This window comes from Pipistrellus hanaki, assembly GCF_964339955.1.
Source record: "Pipistrellus hanaki genome assembly, chromosome: 12".
NCBI lineage: Eukaryota > Metazoa > Chordata > Mammalia > Chiroptera > Vespertilionidae > Pipistrellus > Pipistrellus hanaki.
In genome coordinates this window covers 3,290,437-3,317,762 of record NC_140514.1, presented here as the reverse complement: position 1 = coordinate 3,317,762, position 27,326 = coordinate 3,290,437, and the positions used below count along the sequence as shown (strand labels likewise).

General features: G+C 42.6%; 1 protein-coding gene across 1 annotated transcript in view; it reads left to right on the top strand.

Moving 5' to 3' along the window:
- NBAS (NBAS subunit of NRZ tethering complex) overlaps window positions 1-27,326 on the top strand; it is a 156,511-nt gene that overhangs the window by 61,798 nt on the left and 67,387 nt on the right. Inside the window, exons 23-29 of the mRNA XM_084900990.1 lie at window positions 1,037-1,190; window positions 5,463-5,648; window positions 7,303-7,476; window positions 12,050-12,183; window positions 16,429-16,491; window positions 18,264-18,386; window positions 23,366-23,468. Coding sequence (XP_084757116.1) covers window positions 1,037-1,190; window positions 5,463-5,648; window positions 7,303-7,476; window positions 12,050-12,183; window positions 16,429-16,491; window positions 18,264-18,386; window positions 23,366-23,468 — 937 coding nt within the window. The remainder of the gene's footprint in view (window positions 1-1,036; window positions 1,191-5,462; window positions 5,649-7,302; window positions 7,477-12,049; window positions 12,184-16,428; window positions 16,492-18,263; window positions 18,387-23,365; window positions 23,469-27,326) is intronic.

Sequence of the window (27,326 nt, the reverse complement as noted above, 5' to 3'; positions counted from 1 at the left end):
TTTTGTGTCTGGGAAAATATGACAGCTACTAATCCTCCCAGTGAAATAGTGTCCACAAATCAAAATTAGGCACTGCCCGGGGCCAGCTGGTGTTCTCTGTGGACGTTATTCTCATATAGTATTATTCCCATTTTTATCCCCACAAAGTGAATCTCGGACTACTTTTCACTTACGAATTTAGACTAGCTTTCATGGCTTTTCATGATGGAATTGTGCTTCATTTTCAGTTCTGACTCCAAGCCCATCGCCTATAATAGTAACAATTAGAGTGCCTGTCACGTACTGCCAGCCTGCTGTGGATGGATGGACGTCCCTAATGGAATGAGCGTTTCCCCATGTGTCTCCCTGAAATATCTTAGTTTCAGCTCATGTTCCTCCTCCTCAGTCCTTAGCCATGGGAGGCCAGGGTCCTTCTCAGACAGGCTTGGAGTGCGGGACTCGGTGATGCTCTTTCCATGAACAGTCCTCTGGCCATTTCTCTTTCCCTCCTGATGGTGGGGGTGGAGAGTGATGGCATACTGCACATGCCAGTGTAGTGCTATGTTGTTGACAGCTACACAAGGTATATTATCAGCATAAATAAGGTATATTTCCTTTTATTTTTATGGAAAAGAAGCGTTTCTTAATTTCTATTTGCATCAAATCTTCTTTTGATAGCCTGGAGGTTTTTCCCAAAAACAGGTGGTTTGGATTTGGTAGCCCTGCGATGGGCACCTGGCCCTGTGCATTTCCTGAAAGCATCCCTGGTGCCTTCCATTTCGCTAATGTTTGATTGATTGATTAATAGTTGATTTGATTTATTGTCCATTCTGATTTTTTTTTAATTGGGGAAACTAGTAGGAAAATAAATTAAGCACCTCCCAAAATGTCCCAATTATCTTGTACGTGTGCACATACATATAGGGAAACACACACGCTTGCACGCGCACACACACACACACACGTATTTCCTGTTTCTGTAACCGAGCCCACTCCAAAATTGTAATCTTTCCCAGCATTCCAATCAGTTATTAACTGTCCCTTTTGTGCTTTACAGAATGGTCGTTGAGCCGAGCCTCCAAGACGAAAGTGAATTCTTGTACGCTGCTCAGCCTGAGCTACTGCGGTTCAAGACCAGCCAGCTTGCAGTAGAGAGGGCGATGGACTGGTACCAGAGCCGAGCAGAGGACATAGAGCATCATGCCGGACAGGTGAGGGGCTCAGAGATGCCAGCAGCTGCCGTGGGTCCCGAGGGCTCAGTGCGCGGAGTGGCTGCCAACAGTGGTGGCAGGGACATGTGCATAGTTTGCAAGGGTTGAGTGAACATTTCTTACCACTTCTATTCATTTGTCATTTGTCTAGAAAGTTTTTGTGGCTTTTTATAAATTATTAAAGAGCAAACACGTGCAAGAAAAGTTGTTTCTTTAACTGTTCCTAAATCTTTCTTGAAAATGTAAGCTGTGAAATATGGTACATACTGTTGGAGATTTTCCATGTATTTTTAGTAGGTTTCCCACCATATTAATTAAAAAGATCGTATGGGCCTGGAAGTGCTTAACAGTGCCCTGTCACAGTGCGGCAGCACAGTGAATCGTCACGTTGCTTCTCAAAAACCCTGCTGAGGCTCTGTCCTCATCTTTTCCTTAACCAGCCTCAGTTCCCACGTGCCTTCTTACCGACATGCGTGGCACTGCCTTAGAGAAAGGGTGTGGGATTCTACACTCATAGGACATCCAGCTGCTAATCTGGACTCTTCCCCCAGCGCACCTGAGACTCTGTACCTGCTACCCACCGTTTTCAGTACCTCAGTGTTTTCATGGGCTAGTTCTTATCCCAGAGTCCGTGAGAACAGGGGCGGTATTCGGGAGGGCACACTTCACCTTCCCTACTGACTCCCACGCTGCGGGAAGGAATGCGTACCCCTGTGTTTAAATTTCTGTGCACTGTCTATGGCCTGGCCCTGTGTCTCCACTTGATAGCCTGGAATTTGCGCTTAATCTGATTCCTGTTTTTATTATTCATAGAATTGAAGATGAATTATTTGCAGGAGCTGATGGGAACACGGGGGATGGCCAGGAATACTTAGGATTTTCTCAGTTTTTGAAGATGACTGCAGATTAAATAGTAGGAACTGTTTAGCATCGCAGGCTGTCCCGATGAAGGGAGTCCCTGGAGATGGTCTGGTCTGGTTCTCGGGGTGGGGGCAGGTAAACTCAGGCCCACGGACAGGAAAGCGAGCAGCTCGCTCAGGGGTTGCAGCGAGGAGCTGGGTCCCTGTGTGATATTTCTCTCAGAGCCCAATGCAAATGAACAAGTGCCCAGACCTGAGAGCAAGAGAAAATAATCGAAAAGGTGGGCTCAGTAGTAAATATCTTGTAAGACTTACTATCCTGATGAGAAAAATCATAAACATATCTTATTAGAAAACTCCCCCCAAATTAATATAATATGATGACTTCATGCCAGTATATAAGGTAAATAAAATACGTAAACGCAGGGTCTTGACTGCACTGGAAGTGTAGCTCATTCCTCACCTGGAATGAGAGGGCAGGAGCTGCGATTAAACACTATAGATTGCCATCTGCGATGCAAACAGCTCCTGGCAAACTTTCTAACAAAACAGTGTAATATCCTCATGTGATTATACAGTAGCTGCATTCTAGAACATTCTGTGTACTTTAACCATACAAAAAAGGCTTTTGTGTAAATATTAAATGAAGTCGAGGTCTTATCCTTTTAAGTAGGTTTTGCAGAACACCTGAAAGGTAGGCAGGTCTCAGGACAAGGTGGTCCGTGGGCTGCCCTGCACGTTGTGGGGCGTCTGGCCTTCCTGGCTCCTACCAATTCTTGTGACAGACAGAAAGGCCCCCTCAGAGTTTCCGGAGCCTCTGGGGGGCCCCTCTGCTTCCATTGGGAACACATCTGGAAATGGCCGTTCATACGGGTCAGACTAAGCGAAGGCATGTTAGTTTGTTAATACAGGAGAAACCCAGATTCTAGCTGGTGGAAAAGCTCTCGGGTGAGCCAGTGAGCACATGTTTGTACAAGTGAGTGTGTAGCTCGTATGTAGACATTTTTCAAGGGCCCAGGGGCACCGCGTGGTTCCAGGAGGTGCCTGGCGTTTACCTCTGTCTCTGGGTAACAAGGAAAAGGGCTCCCTGGGGACCAGTTCTGTCTGAGCACTTGGTGGTTTCTTAGCTGAACCAGTAGAGTTTTCTGAGGATGAGGAGGAAGGCGGTGTGTGTGCATTGATGTATACATTCAAATGACGCATTTCTCGGGAGCTCTGTTATTTGAGCTGGGAATGAGAAATAAAAAATTTTCCATGTCTAAAACGTGCTGGGCAACCACCTTGTGCATTTCAAAAGACCAGTAATGGCTCCTCAGTTTGTAGTTTTAAATATTTCATAACCCAAATTATTATCCAGTCATTATTCAGGATTTTTTAAAAATAGCAGTAATACAAAGAGAAAAAGGGCCACGGTGAAAAGTGGAATAAGTTACCATTTATACACTTATCTATGTTCTCATTTATTTGTTTATTTTATTAGTACTTTGTTTTTTTTGAGAAGTTTTTAGGTTTATAGAAGAACTGAGTGGGAAGGACAGAGTTCCCATGTACCCCTGCTGACCCCCCACCGATCATTAAGTCCCGCGTCTGTTACAATTGATGAACCCCGATGTCCTTTAGGCGGTGAAGGGGAAGTGGACATGAGTGCAGCCACATAGCGGACTAGTCCTCAGGACTGCAAAGACAGCAGCTATCGATCACGAGCAGGCATGGAGGAGCCGTAAACGCACGGAGTGATTTATTTAGCTGCCTTCGAGTCTTTCCTCTCTTTCATCTGTTTAAAAACACTTCGAATCGAGGTGTTGTTCTCCAGCTTCACGTCATGTGTTGGCGTTCCATGTGGCTTACGCTACAATCAAAGTCCTATCCGCCTCCTGTTTATCTTCTTCGTTTTTAAAATTTAATTGATATGGACTTCTTTTTCCTCAGTGCCTACAAATACCTTTAGCAAAACATTTTTGTTGGCTTAGAATAATGTATCTTGTGGGAAAACCTGTCTAGGGAGGGCTTGCGGTTTGTGGTGTAATTCTTTGAGTGGCATGAGAGCTTGCTCTCATCCGAGGGGGTCAGTTATTTGATTCTAAAACACGTTTACTTCAGTAAGTATTGGGAAAGCGACAGATTGATATGAAAAAGTTGAATCCGGATCAAAATGGGTGACTGTCTTACACATGGTTAATGTCATAGACTTCCACTTGGGAGAGAATCCTGAGGAAGTCCTTATGGAACAATAAACTGAGGGTGAACAGGACTGGAACTGGGAGACCTGCAGCTACGTGGATTCAGGATTCCCTCCCAAGTGGAAGTCTATGACACGCCCGTTGGTAGAATTGCATTCCAAGAAACTGAACATCCTTAGCTCTGCAAACAGGATTCTTGCACCTGGCCCCTCCCTGTCTCCAGCCGCCTTGCTCCTGCTTCACTTCACACCCTTTCCAGTAGGGAAGTCAGTGTGCTTTATTAAACAGATTGCGTGTCTCCGCCTTCCCGCTGCTCTCTGTCCTCCTCCCTTCTTCACCTGCTGACACCATGGGTCAGTCTTCCAAAGCTCTGGGAGACCTGTCACACTCGGCCTGCGCTCCGTGCCCTCTTTTTTGAGATCATGCTGGCCCACATACCTCCCTCCCTCCGCTTCAGTCATTGTTTAGTGGTTGTGTTCCCTGTGAGCTGGAGAGATCCTTGAAGGAGAGACCTCTGTCATTCAGCTTTGTATTCCTAGCGCATACAGTGGCCCTTGCTACATACCTGTTAGTCTGGGCATGGGAGTAAGGAAGGAGTAGTAAGAGGCACTATAGGTGTAGCCACCTTAGAAATTTGCCATCAATCAAAATCTGTCATTTTGTAAATCTTGTCAAATGATAGGAGTCAAATAGCTGTCTGCTGAGCATCTGTAGGCAAACCATTCTTCATTTTGTCTGGGAGGCGCCTGCACATTGCAATTAAGGCAGAGGAAACACTGACTGAATGCCTTCCATATGGGAGGCCCTGGGAAAGTCTGGGACTGAAGGGGAATTTGAAAGCACAACAGTATTTTTAGAGCAGAATGTTTTGGTGAAAATAAGATTAACTTGGTATTATCATTAACTAGCTATGTGCTCCCCTGCCTGTTACTGCTGGCAGAATTAAAGAGATGTAGGTAAAACCACCCTGTGAACTAGAACGGTCTGTGGATGGAAGGTGGTTGCCTTTCTCTTACCATCTTTAGCTTCAGAATGATTCTTTTGAAACTGTATGATTGTGATATATTTGATAAATAACTCTAGAGTTTTGTACTAAAAATGTATAACATTGTTGATGTCATTTTATGGAAATTGGTTACAGAGTTAGCTTCTATGCAGAAGGCTGTTACCAGGTACTGAGGACATATGGCGAAGCCGAGGCACCCAGACTCACCGCTGCCTTCCCGTTGTAGGTGGACTGTGCGTTGTCCCTCGTTCGACTGGGGATGGAGCGGAGCATCCCCGGCCTGCGGGCCCTGTGTGATGACCTGGTCACTCTGGAAGCGCTGGTCTACGAAGCCGGCTGTGACTTAACCCTGACCTTGAAGGAGCTCCAGCAGATGGAAGACATTGAGAAGCTGCGGTTACTGATGAATAGTGTGGGTGTAACTTTAACTTTCCTTTTAGGTTTTCCTTGTATATTTGATTAATGTGTGTCTCAAAGCCAAAGAGGAAATGTCCTCCAAACCTGGGAACGTAGTAAGTTAAGGAAGGATTCGACTTCCTTTTTTTTTTTTTTTTTTTTTTTTTAATATTTTTATTGATTTTTTACAGAGAGGAAGAGAGAGGGGTAGAGAGTTAGAAACATCGATGAGAGAGAATCATCGATCAGCTGCCTCCTGCACACCCCCCACTGGGGATGTGCCCGAAACCAAGGTCTATGCCCTTGACCGGAATTGAACCTGGGACCTTTCAGTCCACAGGCTGACACTCTGTCCACTGAGCCAAACCGGTTTCAGCAGGATTCAACTTTCTAAGACTGCATTCAGTTTGGTGGGTAAGTTACTGACGGCCTCCAACATTGTTCTGGCTGTTTTGTATCTTGCCGGCCCTTGATTCATACACATCTATGTGTAACCATCCCTCCACCCCCTTCCAGCAAGGCATATTTCTAAACTAGCTCTCATTCTAGTAGAGTGTTCATGTTTCTAATCCTCCACTGTGTTAAAATCACGGCTACATATTTCAAGATCTGAAAAAAAAAATTACTGGAGGTCAGAGGGCTGGGTGTGTGAAGGAAACATCTTGACTTCAAGGTTAATATGTTTAGAAGAATTTGTCTGTTTCCTTAGATTTGGGGAGGGGGGAGGGTCATCCTGGGGAGAAAATACATTCCTAAAGTTAGGAATTGGTTTGTTCTATGAGAGATACCTGTGACTGAAGAATGACGGGGCTGAGGAGGTGCCCGCTGCTTTTCCAGTCTTTGCTCGTGTGAATGGGCCAGGCCAGCGCAGTCACCGTGCCCGAGAGCTTCCCCTTCTCCCTGACGCTTCTTTTCTCTCCTGCGCTTTCTCCCATCTTCCTTCATCTCTCTCAGCCCTCTCGTCATCTCTATCCCTCTTATCAATCCCCCTTTGCCTTTCCCTCTACCCCTGCCTTCCCTTTTTCTATTGAGTTCTTTTCTGACTGTCCACCCAGTGCCATTGGTTTGTGATTATGTAAGAGATTTAGGGGTATCTCCGGGAGTAGCTAAGAGGGGGTTGAGTAATTAGGGTAGCAATGAGTAAAACGATGGTGCCATTGGGAGTTTGTGAAGGCGGGTGTAAAGGGGCAAAACAAAACAGAGAAGGGAGGAGGAAAGGGCGGGAGAGAATCTGGGGTTCATGGAGGAGCCTGCTCTCCAGTGGCTGCTTTCCAGAGCTCTATACCCCTGTCTTCTGGCTCTCGCTTCTTGGTTTCACTTTCTGTTGGTCTGTGGTGTCTCTGACTATTATTACCCCCCTCCCTCCAGCCACACACTCTGGGAACCTCCTGACTCAGTGCTGGCTTGTGGGGGTGGGTGAGGGTGAGGGAACCAGAGGGCACTGGTGCCCAGGGGACAGGCTGCAGGCCTGAGCTGCTCTTGGCTCCACAACCCCAGGAAGAGGGGTCTCCTGCCTCCCAGTCCGCGGGGCGAACCGGAGTGTCTGTTTCAGGATGAGCGGGCCTTCTCCTGCTGACTCAGTGTGCCGATCGGGGCGTTCTGGAGCGTTGGTCTGGAAAAGCGGTGTTTCATGGAACTCAGTGCGGGCTTGTTTTTGATTGCATCTCCAGTGCTCCGAGGACAGGTACGTGACGGGCGCCTACCAGTGGATGGTCCCGTTCCTGCACCGCTGCGAGCAGCAGGCCCCGGGCGCGGCGCAGGCGCTGCTGAGGGAGTACCTGGTGACGGCGGCCAAGGGGGACCTGCGGCTGCCCCTGCGGATATTCCAGCACTCCAAGCCCGACGTGAGTAGCCGCTCCGGCACCTGAGGGCCCTGCACTTCTTCCTCTGCACAGCTGGGTTTTGTTTGTTAAACCTTAATAATAGGCCTTGCAAGTAATTTCCCTCCCCACAGAAAAGGAGATGGTCGTCATTTAATTCTTTAAACATGTCTCAATAGTTTAGTCCAAAATTGTTTTTGGAATTCTATAAAAGTATGTTTATTCTAACTGACTTCCTCCAGAGTTTAATGACGGTTATGTTTTGGAAACTGGCAACACCAAAAAGACTAACAGTTGGTAGGTATTGAGCTCTACTGTCGGCAGGCACATTGGAAGTGTGAACTCATGTAACCCTCACAGCCATCCTGAGAGGCGGCTGTTTTTATCAGGTTATGCTGCGGGAAAAGAAAATGGGGGGATAGAGAGGCTGTGCCATGGCCCGGGCCCCCTAGGAAGGAGTGGGACCTGGGTTCAGACACTCTGATCTCACAGTCACCTCGTAACCACGTGCTTCCTGCCCTGGAGGGCCTTCAGGTATTTCGGGAAATCTCCGGGGTCTCATCAGGAGATCTTGTCATTATTCTTAATAACGTCGTTGAAGGTCTGGGCGGGAAGCCATTCGGGTAAGGGCAGCAATTCCTCCACAGCGAACAGTCTCTGAATGCAGCTGCAGATGGAATGTGCTGGGCCTGAGGCGGGGCCCCCTTCCCAGGAGGGACCAGGCTGTGCCCTGTCGCGTGGGCACAGGTTTTGCAGTGAGGCTCAGCGTTAGACAGGGATTTGAGCGGAAGTCCTTCAGGCCCTCCCGCCTCCATGGTAAGGGCACTTCCTTGTGCTGGCCTTCCTTACAACCCGGAGTCCTGCGGGCATGTGGCCATAACCCGTAGAGCTGAGATGAAAAGGAAAGCATTGCTTATTGATGAGCACGTTCTTTGGTTTCTGGAAGCTCGTCTGTCAGAAACGTGTCTGTTCATTGGCTGCGTAAAAGGTCCCATCTCCTCACACGCAGCTCCTGCTTAGCATTCGGATTTTGAGCCCGGGGAGCGTCGCTGGGAGCCGGGTGGGCTGCTGACGCCCGCGAAGCGCCGGGAGAGCAGGATGGATCGCACATGAATGTTTTATGAGGAAGAAAGAATGACTCTAAATTCTTGTCAGTGATCTTGCTTGTGATACTTCTTCCTCACAGAATCTTATAAATCCTTTGTATATAGTCAGTTTTTTGTTGTTTTACTTGGCAATTTAGCATGTGCTCTTGAATAAAACATAGAGCCCTTTGAAATATGTAAACAGCGCAGGAGAGAACAATGGTGGTGCTGAGCTCTTCTCTCCCGCTCCGGCTTCTCTCGCTCCAGCGCTATCTTTCTACCATGACCATCTGTGGAGGGCCTCCAGGGGCTGCCATTGCCTGCAGGGTAGACATTCGTCTCTCTCGGGTGGCCTGGAAGGTTCTCTGGGTCTGCTCTGGTCTGCCTCCTCAGCCCACACCCCTCCATGGGTGCACCAGGCCACTGGCTTCCAACTTCTCCCCTCGGCACCCTGCGATGTTCTGTCAGGCCTCTGTGTTCTCATGGGCTCCTCCTTCTGTTGGTGTGGTCAGCCCCCTTTCCTGCCTCCCTCCCGGGCCTGCTCCCTCAGACCCCCTCTCCGCTGAGCCCTCTGGGCCTCCCTGTGGCACCAGGTCTTGTTCCTGCCTGTGTACTAGCGTGTCCCAGGCTGTCGTGCAATGATGTGTTCACATGCCTGTCTCTCCCTCCATTTGTTTCCTGTGTGCGTTCTCTATGTCTTACGTGTTTATTACAAGGGGCTAACATGGTGGTGCCTTGTAGAGAGCAAACGCTTGGTAAGTGTTGGCAGGGCAGCTGGATGAAGGATGCGTGCATGAAATCGGGTTTTGTTTTGCTGCCTGAGTGACTTGATTACATTGCTTTTGTTATACTTGGCTGTTTACAAAAAGAGCATATCTGGGATCTGCCGTGAATCACATAGAGTAGTTTTAGTAATTAAGGCAGGAACAATGGTTTTTGTATTCGACAGTGTAGGCTAAGTTATGCTGAATTAACAAATGAACTCAAATCTCAGTAGCTTACCACTGCATGTGTTCATTTCTCACAGATGCCACGTAGGCTGCTGTGTCCCAGGTCTTTTCTTTGTAGGACTTGGGCTGAAAGAGCAGCCCCCTTCTCTAGCTTGTGGCACAAGGAAGAGGGCAAAGTAGAACCACACAGTGGTCTTCCGGTTTTAGCTCAGCGTGGTTCCGGCTACCTCCTCTCACAGGTCGCAGGCCAGAGGCGGCACCGGGCTGAGCCTGCTGCTAAGGGAACAGGGAGGAAGCCTCTCTTAGGGAGCTGGGAGTGTGTAATCGGGAACTAGAATACAAGCACGTTTGTCATCTTTACAATCTCACATGCTTCAAATTTTTCTTCTCTTTTACAGCACCCTAAATCACTCATCTCTGGTTGTAAGCCTTTCTCTTTGCTTGATCTGCCTTTGGAAAATGAAGCTGCATAGAGAAGATTTAGGAATAAAATATTCTTCCTTCTCATACTGTTCTGTGTCTTCTATATTAGTATACTTGAATGCACTGGTGCATCAGGCTATGTGCATTTAAAATATTTTAGTTTTCTAATTTATTATATACTATCCCAGGTATATAATAGATTGGAATTTGAGGAATAGGGGTTCTGTAACATGTATTTGGCAATTTATCCAGTGATTCTGATGGAGTGCTAGGTTAGGAACATGTTTAATTGGGAATTCACTGTGTATGGTAGTTTCTTAGATGCAAGATTTCACTTCTGATTAAATAATTCAGTGGGCAATTTTAGTTTTAAAATTACTTTTAACTTAATGCTTACACACACACACACACACCCACACACACACACATACCGGTACATACATACATACACATATATATAAAAGGCTAATATGCAAAGAGTCCCATGGGGAGTTTGACCAGAAGACTGGGAGTTTGATCACTCGCTATAATGTATGCTGACCACCAGGTGGTGGTGCGGTACAAAAGAAGGCCCCAGCTGGCATCCAGCAGCCAGCAGCTGGGGAAGGAAGGCCCCAGGGACCCTACCTGTGAATGAATTTTGTGCACCAGGCCTCCAGTTGTAGAATATTTAGAAAATCCAGAAAAACATAAAGATGGATATAATTTTTTTGGCAACATTATTGACTAGCTAATCTGAAATCAGGAAAAGTCTGCTATTTTAATTAACTTTTAATAATATTTTTATTATGGCTGCCTGTTCCTATTTCACCAGTTTGTTACTTTGAAACTTGAACAACTTTTTAATGCCACATTAATGTTATATATATATATATATATATATATATATATATATATATATATATATATATATTTTTTTTTTTTAAATATATTTTATTGATTTTTTACAGAGAGGAAGGGAGAGAGAGATAGAGAGCTAGAAACGTCGATGAGAGAGAATCATCGATCAGCTGCCTCTTGCACACCCCCTACTGGGGATATGCCCGCAACCAAGGTACATGCCCTTGACCGGAATCGAACCCGGGTCCCTTCAGTCCCCAAGCCGACGCTCTATCCATTGAGCCAAACCGGTTTCGGCACGGCTATATTTTTTTTATTAACACCTTAAAGAAAGGTATATAAATGCTTTAACCCAACTACTTTTAAAAAATCTTTATTTCTCAGGTAATCTTGATGTTTCTTCTCTCCATCCATTGATGTGATCTTTCTATGGAGAAATTGTCTTTGTTTGCAGTTTCTCTCCATCACTTTCCTATCTGTTGGATGAAAACTAGTAGATCTTATTATGGAAATGATTGTAGACTTATTTTGTTGAAAAGGTCTCTAAGAAAATTATTGGAAACTTCCATTTTGTTTCAGTGGTGGTAATAATATAAATATGCTACATGTATTTATTTAATCCACACAACAATGCTATACCTGTTAGGAAGTTGTTAATATTCCAGGTTTATAGATGAGAGAAAGCACAAATCTGTTATTTTTATGTCCCAGAAATCTAAGATTGGAACCTGTAGTTTGCAGTGGGAAGTGGTGTATCCTATATAGAAAATGACTCAAAGTAGCCATTTTCTGCAGCAGAAATATAGAGTATATCCTGGGATTTAAATATTCCTGCATTACAATGTGACTTTGGGTACAGTGTCAGTACCGTTTAGTTAAATGACTAATATATTATGCATATTGAAAAATCGAACATATCTGAATATTACTTAAGGAATTTTATATATTTTTGTAGTTGAGACACATAAAATATGGCTTTGGGGTTATGTTTTTAATGAGTTGCCTTTTTAATTCAGTGTGTGTCTTCTGTCTTGACTGGGCTGTAAATTGAATCTGCTTTTAGCAGATGCAAAGCTTATGGGTACAAATTATCTTTTCTAGCTGATTCTATAATTAAAATGTGATTTCATTTAGAATTATTAACGATCCCAAAAGTCTGTAAGCTAAAGAAATATCAAGATTTGTTTCTGCAGTTGATTAATTGAACTATTTAATATTCTATTGACAGTGGCACTGGGGTGTGGAAAACGTGCCTGTAAATCTATTGGCGTTTAGAACATTGTGCTTTATTTCCTCCAGCTGCAGCAGAAGATCATTCCCGAGCAGGACCAGCTGATGGCAGTGGCTCTGGACTGCATCTACAGCTGTGAGCGGAGTGACCAGCTCTCCCTTTGCTATGACATATTGGAATGTCTGCCTCAGAGGGGATACGGGTGAGCCACACTGTGCCAATCTTATTGTGTCTCCACATTCTCACGGTTAAAATGAAAATGTTGTTTCCCTGAAGGTTCATTGCCGAGCATTTGGGGAATATAAAGTGCCTTTAGCCATTCCCAGCATAAGGCAATAAAAAAGTATGAAGAAGAAGAAGAAATGATCTGTGAATCAGTTGCTTACAGATAAACTTTTGTTTTTCTAGCTGTATATGGGAAGTCACTGTAATTTTCTCACACTTGGTAATCAATTATCCATTAAAACACAAACAAAAACACCACTACCACCTCAACAAGAAATACTTTAAAAAAAGTATATAGACAATGATATGTCTTTGTTTTAAGTTGTGTTTCCAATGAATCATTTTCCATATTTGTATTTCTTTTATGATTTGTTTGTTCTTGGCTCTTCCCTTTAAGCAGAATGCATTTATATATGTAATTCACTTTATTTTTTTTCTTTCAGTCTTACTGAGATATAATTAACCTACAGCAGCATATAGTAACTGTAAGGTGTACAGCATAATGACTTGACTTGCATATATTGTAAAATGATCACCATAAATAAGTTAACATTCATCATCTTATAGATACAAAAAAGAAGGGAAGCAAAACAAATGTTCCTTTTTCTTGTGATGAGATCTTTTGGGATTTTTTCTCTGAGAAATTTAAACATACAGCAGTATTGACTGTAATTGTCATGCACATTACATCTCTAGGAGTACTTACTTGTCTTATAACTGGAAAGTTGTATTTTTTGACCACCTTCATATAATTACCCCACTTTCCATTCCCTGCCTATGGTAACCACAAATGTTATCTTTTTTTCTGTGAGTTTAGTAGTGTTATTGTTTTTTAATTCTACATATAAGTGAGGTCTTACAGTATTTGTTTGGCTTATTTCACACAGCATAATATCCTCAAGGCCTATCCATGCTCTAAGGGGCAGGATTTTCTTCTTTTTGTTTTTAATGAATGAATAATACTCCTTTGTGATATTTATCTCAGACACACACACACACACACACACACACAGGAATTCACTATGTATGTGTCATGCACACACATATATCACATTTTCTTTATTCATCTGTTGATGGACACTTAGGTTGTTTCTATGTCTTGGCTATTGTAAATAATGCTGCGGTGAACATGGGGGAGCAGATCTCTCTCCGACACAGTGATCTCATTTCCTTCATCTATATACCCAGGAGTGGAATTGCTTGATCACATGACAGTTCAATTTTTAATTTCTTGAGGAATGAATTTACATAATTTTTAACTGGGCTCATATTTACATGGGACTTATACAACATTCCTTTGGATCACTTAGTTGTATGCAAATCATATTTATATTTTCTTTTTGGAAGTCAGACAACATTCCTTTAATCACTCCTTCAAATCTAGTAAATATTATGGATTTAACATCTGGAGAAGTTAATACCAGCACATGGGAGGGCATGGGATGCAGTCAGTGGACGTGTTTCTAACCCTTTGTGACTTTAACTAAGCCACTTAACTTCTCGGTCCTGCTTCCTCATTTACAAAATCAGATATTGTCTCATGGAGGCCTCCTCATGCTGTTTTCTCTCTTTGTCCTTTCTGTCCTTCTCTCTCTCTCTTCTTTTCTCCCTGCCATTTTTCCCGTGCGTATGTGTGTGAAATGAATGGTAGAAATCACCAGTTTGCAAGCCACTGTGAAATACTTGTTTCATGCCTGAATTCAGGCGAAAGGTTTTCTAAAAAATAAATTTTTGTGTGTGTAATTTCAAAGAGGAATTTACCTTTATAAACCTTTCATCAAGCTATGAAATGCACCTTCCCCGGGAGTCAGACCCTGGCAGCCAGTGCCTCCTGGTGAGAAACCACAGGAAGTAAAATTGTTTCCCTGAATCTCATCAGCCCTTTAACTGCACCCTGGCTTACAGGACAGGCAGGGGACGGGGAACCGGTCAAGCACGGATGTGAGCTGTGCCGCAGTCAGCGGCCTTTTCACGCTGAGAAGTCAGTGTCCTGGAGAACAAGTGGTGGGTGGGGTGTTACTCTTCCTAAGCCAGGGAGTCGAAAGGGACATAGCCCCCTTCCAAGTCTTCCTAAAGTCATGCATGAGCAGGAAACCTCAGGGGCTTGGAAGACATGAGACAGATGAACAGCGTGGCTGCCTCACCTCTCCCAGCCTTGAGAACCTGCCTTCTAAAAGCAAGCACTGCTGTTCTTCCGACTCTACCTCTGCCAGCTTGCGGCCTCCTTTGTTGCCCCTGACTCAACTGGGTAAAAGCATTGACTTCCACCTGACACGTATATCTTCAAAAAATAAATGTATTTGACTTTTTTTCAGTAAGATCAAACAAGCATAAGCTTATCTATTAAATTTTAAACAGTAATTTGTCTAACAGGAGATTATCATATAGGATGAGGATATTATTATTGGTTTAAAGGTATTTTTATTGATTTCAGAGAACAAGGAAGAGGGAGAGACAGATACTTCAATAAAAAGAGAGAATCATTGATTGTCTGTCTCCTGTATGCCAATAGGATAATGATATTAAAATAACTGTTTAAATTGTAGACATGACAGTCAGGGAGTTAGTATATTTGTTTCAAAGAGTAGATAGACAAAATGTCTCTTCTGGGGATGAGGCTGAAAGCTATTTGGGCTTCAGTTGAATGATTTCTGATCTAACAGATTCTTTTTCTTTTGAAAACACAAAAAAATTTGATCCTCTTTTGTTACATTTGTTTCTTAATGATTGCATTTCACAATTATAATGTTTAAAATAGCTTGGAATTGTACATTAGCTCACTATTAAAATAGAGGGCTTCAGAATATTTTCCGTGATTCTCTTTGTTCTTTGTGCCCAGTTAGACAATTTATATTCTCCCAGTGATTGTTTTGTTTTTTTTCTTGGTGGTTCAGTGGTTGTTATTTACCAAATAGTAAACTATTTATTTAAATTTTTTCCATTTAGGGAACGAACAATCACTTACTAAATTTAATTAAACTTCTGTGCATCTTACCTAGGCAGCATACTTCATCTGGCTGAAAGAACCTTTTGTCATTATGTTTGTGCATGTCAGTTCACAAAGGAAGAACTATATTCTTGCAAATCAATAACAAATGTTTATTACAGAGCTATTAACTGATAATTTAAAAAATATAATTCCTGGAAGTTAACGGAAGTTAGATCTCACAAGTGATTTTTTTTTTTGAGGGGGGGAATGATTTTAAATGTAATGTGCCCTAATTTATCACGCTAGTCCAAGTCTTAAAATTTGGTTCAGAAAGATAGTATAATCTTTGTAAACTGCACTAAATAACTGCCAAGTAGATTTAGAATCAGGACAGATTGATGGTTTCCAAAACAGTGAGGCGTTTGTGTTCAAGTTAGGACATTTTTAATTGTCCAAGTGCAGACAAAGAATTTCACTCGGTCTCTTTGTTAAGAGAACCCTCCAGTCTTGCAGGAACCCTCCGAGGCTGGGACAGACACAGAGCTGGAGAGGATGGAAGAGACCTTTATAGCCGCTGCTAAACTTCCCTGCCAAATCGCTGCCTTCACTTGTATGTGCTTGTGCCATGCTAAGGCTCCCCTGCTGGCACGTTGCAGTAGTGTGTGACTTTTTCATGATAATGTTTCTCCTCATCCCCTCTCCACGTGCTTCCTCTCAAAGGGTTTGCTTTTACTGATGGCTCTGCTTCCCCCTGGTTCCTTCGTAGTGAAGTGGATGCAGAGGGAGTGATGATACGAAGAAGGACCAAGGACTTAGGGTCCTGATGGAAACTTCCCAGGGTGTCACAGGTGGTGTAGACAGGCCGGGAGAAAGCCATCATGCAGGGCCATTTTCTTATCTGCTCTATTGGATAAAAGGACAGAAATAAATGACAGTTTCTTCCTTATCTTCTTAAAAGAGAAAAGACAATTGATTTATAATTCTTCCTTTGCATGTGTCCTTTGGTAGAACTGAACTTAGGAGTTCTTTAGAAAGCAGTCGCCCATGTCTTGCTAATGTATAACAGAGAGTTTCGTTCTGCTCCGGTATGTTTTGTCTTAGTCTCTTGAGGCATGTAAGATGCAGAACGAGTTCAGGAGATAGGCCTGGAATCTCACCTGGACCGTGGAAACCTGTGCCTTATTAAATTCAGGAAACAGCTTATCTTTTCTTTTCTTTTCTTTTTTTTTCAGTCAAGTGAGTTTTGAGAGATACTCCTGGAATTTAATTGCAATTTATTTCTCACTCCTTTAGCCCTAAGACCGAGGTCACCGCCGCTCTTCATGACATGGTGGATCAGCTCGAGCAGATTCTCAGGTGAGAGGTGACGGCCTGTGGCTCTGTGCCGATTAAGACTTAAAGTGACCAGAAATGTCACTTTTAAATATGCCTAGCAGTTATTTCTAGTTTGAACCTATGTATGTTTGGAGCTTATTTTACAAACTGCTAGAGTAATAAGATCATGGGCTTTGGAGACTGGCTGACCTGTGTTCAAATCTAGGTGTTGCCATTTACCAATTGTGTGATCTTTGAGCCCTGGGTTTTGTATCGCTGATGAACTCATGAGGTTATGAAATTAACATTTGATTAAGCATTTAAAGTACTTTGCACACTGTAGGTACACAAAAAAAATATTAGTTCCTGTACTAATTATTGCATTTATCAGTAAATAGCGTGCATTATACTCTTAATTTCTCCTTTTGGGACAATATATTTGATTGAATATCCAAGGCACTAATGAATAGCAAACTACATTAGTGCCTTTAAGTAACTTTATTAATTTCTTTTACTGTCACAATGAAAAATAATATTGTCTTTTTTGAAGACTGAAATTTCCCAATTTTCCATTTAGAAAGTCTAATATTGTTTATTAGTATTTATTTTATTTATTTTTATATAAATATGTAATTATGCTTGTGTATAATTTTTAACTATTTGAAAATTTTAGGAATGATAAACTTTGTTCTTCCAATATGTAATTATAGAAATTATAGATAATAACATTGATTTATTGTGGTAATATGTAAAGTATAATAATTTGGAATCTGTGAATTAGAAATCATTTTCATTCAAATGAAAGGACTTTAGTGTAAAGATATTTTGAAGTTCACTGGGTTAAGTCAGTATAGATTCATTGCTTACAAGTCTTCATGGTGGCCTTTGACTCCTAATGAAACTTGGAGGAACTGCCTCAGAAATCTGCGGTGAAATAAACAGTGTATTTCACCCTCTGTCACTGGTTGTAGCTGTGAGCGGTCCTCAGTCACTTATACTCTCATCCCTCCAGGGAGCAGTACCATCCTGTAGGTTCACCAGGCATTTCACTGGTGACCTTAATTGCTGACCTTTTAAAATAAGACCTTTTTAGTCCTGTTCCAACTCCTAACCATCAATAGGTGATAAATGTTTGAGTGGGAGGTGACATGACCCATAAAACCTGTCTTTGCGAAGAGTGATTAAATGCTCTCCAGTCTCTCCATAAGCCCAGTACTAATTAATGCATAAATGTGAGGTCTGGCGAGGTAGTCCTGGTGTATGTCACACTGATAGTCATGGAATGGAATATCTCAGGAAGATTCATGTGAGACCAAGAAAGTTTGTGACATATTTTGTATTTTTATACAATGGATTCTGGAGGGAGATTGAGTCTTATGTTATTTCTGTGGCTTTCCAACTATGAAATTCTTTGCTTATTGCTTTTTTAGCAGTCTTGCCTATAACAAAATACTCAATAGGATTGTTAAGAGTTAAAGCTGGGTATTGAAATGATAAATTTGGCTTATTTTACTGACTTGGTGCTTTTAGAGTACAGGAAAAGTGTATTAAAGGATTTGGAGTGAAAGATAGGTTATGCTTTTTGGTGTGTTTGTGACTTCTTCCAAGCATATTGTAGTAAAAGTCAGGAGGGGAAAAACGATTTGATATGTAATTACTAGTTTGTTTTTTGCTGAGAATTAATGTAATATATAAAATTGAGTTGTTCTGTGTGTTGTTTTTTAAAATAGGAAATACCTAACTGCTACTCATATATTTAAGATGCATAGACTTTGTTTGGTAGCCAGACTTGAAAAGTCTTCTTTCCCTTCCAGCGTGTCAGAGCTTCTGGAGAAACATGGCCTTGAGAAGCCAATTTCATTTGTTAAAAACACTCAGTCGAGCGCAGAAGAGGCGCGCAAGCTGATGGTTAGACTGACCAGGCACACCGGTCGGAAGTGAGTAATAAAATTGGTTGATATTTGTATATGGTGAAAAATAAGTACTGCTCTTTTTTATTTTATTTTTTTACTTCATTGAGTTATACATGACCCACAATAAATTGTGCATATTTAAAGAGAGTAGAGTTGGTTACGTTTTGATAGATGTATATGCCCACGAAACCATCATTACATTCAAGTAATAGGCATATGAGTAAATCCTAAGCGTCTTCCCTTCCCCCTTTATAATTCCCTCCCTGCTGCTTCTCTCCATTACACTCCATCCCCTCTCCAGGCTACCACCGACCCCCTTTTTGTCCCTATATATTACTTTTCATTTCCTAGAATTTTATGTAAAAGGAATCATATATTAAACACTTTTTGGGGGAGGGTTGTCACTCGTCATAATTACTTAATGATCCATCCATGTTGTAGCATGGATCAATAACTTATTTAATTTTATTTGCTGTGTAGTATTCCATTGCATGGATTTTTCACACTTTGTTTATTCACCTGTTGATGGACGTTTGGGTTGTTTTTACAAATAAAGCCATGAATTTCATGTCCCAGTCTTTGTATGGACATGTTCTTTCCTTTGGATGAATCCATAAGAGTGGAATGGTAGCATCATTTGGTAGGTGGATGGTTACTTTAAAAACCTGCCAACTGTCTTCACAGTAATTGTATCATTTTCTCTTCTACCCAGTCTTGTGGGAGGGCTCTAGTCACTCCACATCCTCATTAGCACTTTGTCTTCTTCAGTTTGGCTATTCTAATAGGTGTATGGAGTGGTATCTACTTTTGGTTTTAATAGCTTTCTCTAATGAGTAATAATGTGCTTACTTGCCATTTGGTCATTTTTAAAAATTAGGTTGTTTGCATCCTTATTATTAATTTTGAGAGCTCTTACATGTTCGGGATACAAGTCCTTTATTAAATATGCTTTGCAAAGATTTTCTCTCGTCTGTGCCTTATCTTTTAAAGAGCATACTTTAAAATGTTGATGAAGTCCCATTTGTTCATTTTTTTTTTTCTGTTTTGATTGTGTTTTGGACATCATATTAAAAGACTTTTCCCCACAATGATTTTTTATAGTTAGCAAAATTTTATACTGTGGGCCTCAAAATTAGCTAATATTAGTCTCCCAGCTTTGTTTTCCTTTTTTGAGGTTGTTTTGTTTATTTTGGGGTCTTTCTGTTTAAGTACGAATTTTAGAATTATTTTGTCATTTTCTGCAAAAAACAATCTTTTGGATTTTTGATTGGGATTTTGTTGAGTCCATAGATTCATTGGGAGAGCATTGCTGTCTGAAATTCGTATTAAGTCTTCCAGTCAGTGAACTCAGCATGCTTTTCATTTACTTACGTCTTTAATTCCCTTTAATGACCTTTGCTGTTTTCAGTGTATAAGTCTTTTTATTCCTAAATATTTTATTATTTTTGGTGTTACTGTTTTTCATTTCATATTTGTATTGTTCCTTCCTAACATGTAGAAATACAATTGAATTTTGACATGTTGATCTTGTGTCTTCCAGTTTTGCTGGACTCATTTATTAGCTCCAGTAGGTTTTTTGAGGGGGAGATTCAGTAGAATATTCCACGTCACCCATGAACATAGATGGCATTTCTTCTTTCTTTCCAATGTGTATGCTTTTTATTTATTTTTCTCTTCTTTTTTTTATTGTGTTAGCATGCTATATTTTGTGGTATTCGGCATGGTTCACAGTTCCTCCCGTTAGCATGTTATACCTTTCACTTTGAGTTAATTTGTGTTTTGTATTTGAAGTGCCCTTCTTGTTGGCAGCATATAAGTTGGGCCTTTTGTGCTGGGATTATAAGGGAATTAATGCCCATTATACCTGCCCTCAAGCAGTACCAGCCATGAGGTGGCAGAAGCATAAACTTATACCTCCCAGGCGACTCCCGCAGTCAGAGCCTCAATTGACTGGAAAATTGCTTATGTAATGCGCCAGGGTTGGCTTGTTCAAGGACTCCCTGCCTAGCACGTCCCCATTTTCGTGTCTGCCTCTCTTTCTACTTCTCTCTTTCCACAGTGCATTGTGGCTATTGACACAGGTGTCATATATTTCCTCTACCGTAAGCTTCTCCAGGGCAAGTGTCAGATTCACCTACATTTAATATGGGACCTTACATGGCCCTCTCTCAATCATTACTAAGGGAGTAACTTAGAAGGTTTTGGCATCTTACATTTTAAGATTTCCTTACAACTATAAATGAATGGTCAATATTTCTGATCATGCCAACGTGGAAGCTACTCTTCAATGGGAAAGCTCTGCTATTGCTGCTAGATTATCTGTCTTTCCGTTGAGTCCCTCAGGTCCTGTGACGTCCTGAATTCATTTCTGTCCTGGTGGTCTGCTTCCTGTATGGGAGGGTGGCCAAGCATGCAGAGACTGAAGATTCTCAGAGGGAAGGGGTGGGAGCATGGGAAGAGATTAACCACAGAACTTATGTGCATATATGCATAACCCATGGACACAGACAATAGTGCAGTGAAGGCCTGGGGAGGGGGAGGCAGTGAGGAGGGGGGAAATGGGGGGAAAAAGGGGAGAATATGTAATACTTTCAACAATAAAGATAAATTTAAAAAAAAAAGAAAAAAGAAAAAAAATCCCCTCAAAACCAAAGTAGTCAACTTGCAATGTATCACTTCACATACGCTACAGTAGCTTTGCCTTCTGTACCTAAGGCCTGCTCTCGTTCCTATTATGCCGGCAATGGATTTCTTTGTCTGTCACAGACCAAGTTCTACCACCTCTCTCCCAGGCAGCTGCACTTCTATGATAAGGCTGGAACTAACACAGACTGTTTGCATGCAGAGATCTCTCTGTTCATTTGCAACCCCCTTCAGGTTCTACTCCTGCTTCTTATTTACGGGAAGTGTTTGGAGGAGGCCATTGTAAATAATGCCCTATAATCTGTTTTAATTAGAACCTGTACGTACGGCCAGCCATGTGTGAGGGAACAATAGTGCCATCTGTGCGGGCGCCGATGGCTTCCAGGAGAGCAGCTGGGCCGTGAGAACCCGAATGCAGCTAGACGGCGCCAGTCTGATTGCATCCGCAGGTGCCAGGTGCACACTCGCTGCACCAAACGCTTTGCACTACTCCGTGGCCAAAGCTGAGGCACCTCTGAATCCGGCGGCCCATCTACAGAGCTCACCCACTGTGCGGAACGTTTCAGGGGTTATCCTGGGAGGCTTACTAACGTATCGGTTTTGTGTGTGTATGCTGGGGGACAAGTTTCCTTTTATGCTTTATTGAATGTGGGATGGAAATAACCTTTTATTTTATGTAATGAATACTAAGTGCTATAAGCAAATAAAGCATATATTTATTAATAGTTTTAGGTGAAAAATTCCTGAAGACTAGAATTCTCAAATATACACTCCCCCTCTCATGGCAATGCCGGTATAAACAAACCGTTCATTTGCCCCATTTTCAATGCGTGAAGAAGAAAAGATTCATGAAGAAGAAACGTTCATTTGGCGTTTGACAAACACAGTGCAACACAAAACAAAACCTGCCCTTTTCACACAGCGAGATTCATGATCATGTAGGATTTCAGGATTAGAAAGTAAAGATAAATGGTGATTCCAGGCTCATACATGTTCCACAAGATGAACGATCGAAAGAGGCAAGAGGATTTCAAAGCCAGACTACTCCCAGGAGACCATGCTGGTAGCCATGCATGTGACCATAGAAAAACAAATGTTTTTGTAACTTTCAGATTCGTTCATTCACGTTTATCGAACATAATTTTATAGCAGAAAAGTGGGGGGAGTGTCTTCGCACATGGTTGTTTGGGTTAATCCTCGCAGAGTGCAGAAAGAGAATCTGAAGCTCAGAGAAAGGAAGAACCATATTTAAATCCACACAGTGAGGACTGTTTATAGTGCTTAGGGGCATCTTGCCTCAGTGCCTGTTTTAGCACAGATACTCTCCCCCATTCCTTGTCCCTCTCTGAGATGCGCGCTCAGTGAGGAAACTGAAATTCAGGGATATTAAATGACTTGCTCACCACCGTGCAGCTGACAGGTGACTGGGTGGAATTGTTAGCAAAGCCCTTTCCTGGTCTGCAGGGGAGTCCAAACCGTTACCTCTCTAGCTCTGTCTCCCTGGCTACAAAGTCTGTGGTGTCTGATCACCCTGCTCTGGGCCTCCTGCTTGTGGAGCACCTTCCCCCTGGGTACCTCGCCCTGCCCTGGGGCACTGGGAGGGGTTGTAAATGAACTTGGACACCTGGGTGTGGTCACTGGCTGTCCTTGAGGGGCCCCTGGAAACTCTGCCTATGGAATCGTTACAGAAGATACTGGCTCTTGTGGGGCAACGAGCTCTCTAAGCTAGAGAGGGTAGATCCTGCAACTACCCTGTGAGGCTGCATCTTGCATCTGGGCTGGCACCCAGGAAGAAGACAACCCCGCCATATCCCGTTTTGCTCTGTGGACTGCAGTGAGGTCTCCCCTGAGAGGAACAGGGATGCCCCCTGCCGGTGATGTCCCTGCTGGTGTGCTGTGGCCGGTGGTGGCCTCTGGGTCCACTGTGCAGTGGAAGTCAAGCAGACCCGGCTGAGGGCTGCAGAGTGAGGAAGATGGGATTGGGGACAAGTCCCCTGTGGCCCAGTGCTCTTCTCTGCTCGATGTATCGTAGCCACTTGCTCACTGGCTTCATTTGGCCCCAGGCCCTCCCAGGTTGTTTACGTTGGCCGTTGCCTGGTAGCACTCTAGGCAGCTGATGATGGGGCTCGCCTGGCAGTGCTGGCACTGATGCAGAGCTGCCTGATTTTCCTGTCTTGAACATTCTTCCTGCAGAGTCAGACGAGAGACGTTTCTGTTGATTATTTGGGAGCTTGTGTGGCATACAGAATGGTGGGACCAGTTTTGTGTGTATGTGTTTTTGTTTTCGTGGGTGTGTTTTTCCCCCCCTCTTGGTCAGTGAAGAGATTTCATGACTTATTATTTTCTCCTCCTTCCCCCAGGCAGCCTCCCGTCAGTGAGTCCCACTGGAGGCTGCTGCTGCAGGACATGCTGGCCATGCAGCAGAACGTGTACACGTGCCTGGAGCCGGAGGCCTGCTATGAGGTAACCCTATGGATGTGGCTTCTCTCCTTAGACTTAGAAATCTTGGTTGATGCAGATAGTTTATTGGACTCACGGTGAGGAGCAGTAACTTCTCTGTAAGTAGTCCTGTTGAGTAAGAGCTGGTGACCGAGGAGTGTTTCCTAGTTTGAGCGCCCTCCTACCTCACTTCCTCTCTCCTCTCTCTGTTCATCGCAGCCCCATTCAGTGAGTGGGTTGGCAGGCCTCAGCTAGGGAACTCTTGAGTCACACTTGACCCCCTCGCTTCCCCAGTTCCGGTCACAAAAGCTTACTTACCTCATTTACTGAGAAACCGTCCTGTCTTCATCTCTCTTCCAACAACCCTCCACCTCGTCTCCCTGCTTCTACCTCCCACGTACACAGGGACTCACACTCTTCTTCTAAACAGACTTTCCAGACGCTCCCCTCCTAACTTTGCTGCTCCTTCTCCATCAGTTACCAGCAATCACCCCCTTTTCGGCATGGCCTGGGAACCGCAGCAGATTCCCGCCTCCCTGTCCCGCTCACCTCTGACATCCCGGCCCCCACTCACCTCTGACATCCCTGCCCCCGCTGACCTCTGACCTCCCTGTCCGCGTTCACCTCTGACCTCCCTCTCCCCACTCACCTCTGACATCCCTGTCCCCTCACCTCTGACATCCCTGTCCTACTCACTTCTGACATCCTTGTCCCCTCACCTCTGACATCCCTGTCCCCTCACCTCTGACATCCCTGTCCCCCCACCTCTGACATCCCAGGTGCCCTTGCTGTCTCCTCCCGCAGGTCTGGCACGGACCCCTCCACGCGCCATGCTGCTTCATGTTTATTTTTTAAAAAATATATATTGATTTTTTACAGAGAGGAAGGGAGAGGGATAGAGAGCCAGAAACATTGAGAGAGAAGCATCGATCAGCTGCCTCCTGCACCCCCCCCACTGGGGATGTGCCCGCAACCAAGGTGCATGCCCTTGACCGGAATTGAACCTGGGACCCTTCAGTCCCCAGGCCGATGCTCTATTCACTGAGCCAAACTGGCCAGGGCTGCTTTATGTTTCTGAACTGCACGCCTTGTGCCCTTTGCCTGGAATACTTATTTCTCTTTCCTTCGTTTGAAAATTGCTGATCATTTTCCGGACTCAGCTCACTGCGCCCTCTGCAGAGCCTTCCTCTGTCCTCTCGGGTGGCTTGCCTTTCTCTTCAGCGCAGTTCCTGTTTCTGCATGTCGTGTCCCCTCCGCTCCTCCGTGGGCACCCTCACATCACGCTCACCCCCGTTCCCCAGTGCACAGCGTGTCTGGGACATAGCGGCTCCCGCAGGCAGGCTGTTAATGCCTGGGAGGCTGCTGACGGGGGTTTACTCATTATTTTGGGAGATACGTACGTGTTTTACACCAAATTTCTTAGTTTGCATAGAAAACTTATCTAACCCATTTTTAAATTTTAAGAACAAAAAAGGGTTCTTATTTGAATTTTCCTGTTAAATAAGCTTGATACAAAATATAGACTTTTTCTTGTGTCACTGTGCTCTGCGAAGCGTGACCCGTGGATCAAACGAGAATTACAAAAATAGGCGCTCTTTTATGAAGTGGGCTGGTATTTTAATTCAAGGCGATTTTAACAAAAGAGCATGTAGACTTGAGAAATAAATGGATGGCTTTAAATCTGAGCTTCAGGTTTTTAAATGCTTGAACGAGTATAAAGTTTTTATTTATGGTTACAGTCTCAGACCATGTACCACTGCCAGGAACTTCTCTTTTGTATCTACTGTGGAACTTGAATTCCAGTTTCTGGGTAAAAGTATCTGTATGCACATGGGGTCCAAACCTGTCATTTGTGTGTCTGAATTGGTGTCTTTAAGGTGGAGTCACATTATTTTAGTATTTTCCTGTTTCTGATTCTGATTGAAAAATTGGCAATAAGTACATTACATTTGAACTAGCTCCTGTGTGGACCAATGTGTCATAAACAACTTGACATATTAAGTCACTTTTATTATATGTTAAGACCTTTCCATTAGGCTTTGGCATTTCAGTGACTTTGGCCATTAGTTTCTCCCCTTGGAGAAAACATTTGAAAACAAATTGTAACAGTTTTGTACGGTTCTAGAAGTAGGTAATATAGATTTGGCAAACTTACCTTGTTAAATATTGTTTAATACCTTTTAAATTATACTGTATCGTCTTGCTGACTTTTGGCCAATACATTAGGTTTTTCTGTCCTTGGAAAATAATTTGTAAGCTAATTGGCACCATTTTGAAAATATTTTACAGCCTAAAGAGCAGAAATTTGTGTTCTTCATTTTAGCAAAGCCTGTTAAATTTAGAGTGAATCGTATTTTTCAGTATTGGGCATTGGCTGCTTACAAAGGATCAGAGAAACTGTTATATCCACGTTATGTGGGTCACGTGGAGTGAGCCATTCTCACCTGTTAGGTATAAATGATTAGGGTGATGTGCTTTCTGTCACAATCAATACTTTTATTCTTACCCGTAATTTCAGTAAAGGCCTGGCTAAAGATGCTTTCCTCAGAAGCCTAGAAACGTGAAAACCGGACCATCTTACTAATGACAAAGAGTCTTACTAATTACAAGGAAACTATTTTTCATCACAGAATCTTTTTTTAAACCTTTTCTATTTTTGTGCTACCTGCATCCACAGTGGCATTTTTGGGGAGGGCATTCTTCAGGAAGTCCTCAAACTAATTACATAGTAATATTAGTGTAGGTTTAAAAGGCTGTCTTTTTTTTAAGACATTTCTGAAATAAGTAATCTTCCTTTTTGTGATCAGTTGTGGTTTAATTTTTTTATACTCACACATTTTCTACAATAAATTCTAATTCATACTTGCAGTATTCTTGTGTTTTATTTTTATTATTAAATGTATTGGGGTGACATTGGTTAATAAGATCAGACAGGTTGCAAGTGTATATTTCTACGAAACATAATTGCATTTTGTCTCCATCATCCAAAGTCAGATCATCTTCCATCATCATATCTTGGTCCCCTTTAAGCTATCTTAAATATAGGAAACAATTTATATCGGTTGGTGCTATTTGTTGCCTAGTAGAATACAGTGATATTTGCATGAGTACCTTCCATCAGTGGCTCTTGTTTCATTTAAATAACTTTAATTTACAGATTGGAAAAACGCCTCCATGTTATATGGTATAATACATTGTAATTTCAATGGCTCGGTCTCGGTAGGACATTGATAGCTTGGCTGTTTTAGTTAGTGAGACTGAGTTCAGATGCTTTAAGCAGTCATTAATTATATATATTGTATTCAGACTTTTTATTTTTAAAAACTGAAGTGGCTATAATTAGTTTAAACAGAGTGGCTCTGATGAGCGTAGGACAGTATTCTAATAGATTCTGTTTTTGAGTGAGAATGAACTTTAGATATTTGACTTAAATATTCATTGTAACACAATTGGAATATTACGTTTAATACTAGTGGCCCAGTTCATAAATTCATGCACATTGAAAAGAAATTAATTAGAAGAAATATTTTAATATTGCTATTCACCCTTTCTCTATAATAGAAGTGTCAGGTCAGTCACTTAGCCTTTTACATGCGCCATCAAGAGCTTTATATGTATCACACCTGCTTGAGCCAATGTTTATTTTTAAATTGCCAGTGCGCATAGTATGTACCAGTCAGATGGGACGTACGGTTGGTCACTTAGCCTTTTATATATATATATATATATATATATATATATATATATATATATATATATATATTTATATATATATTTATATATATACACACACACACACACACACACACACACATATATATATGTATATATATATTGGTTTGCTCGGTTAAATTATTCCTTCTAGAAGAGGGAGTTCTTTAA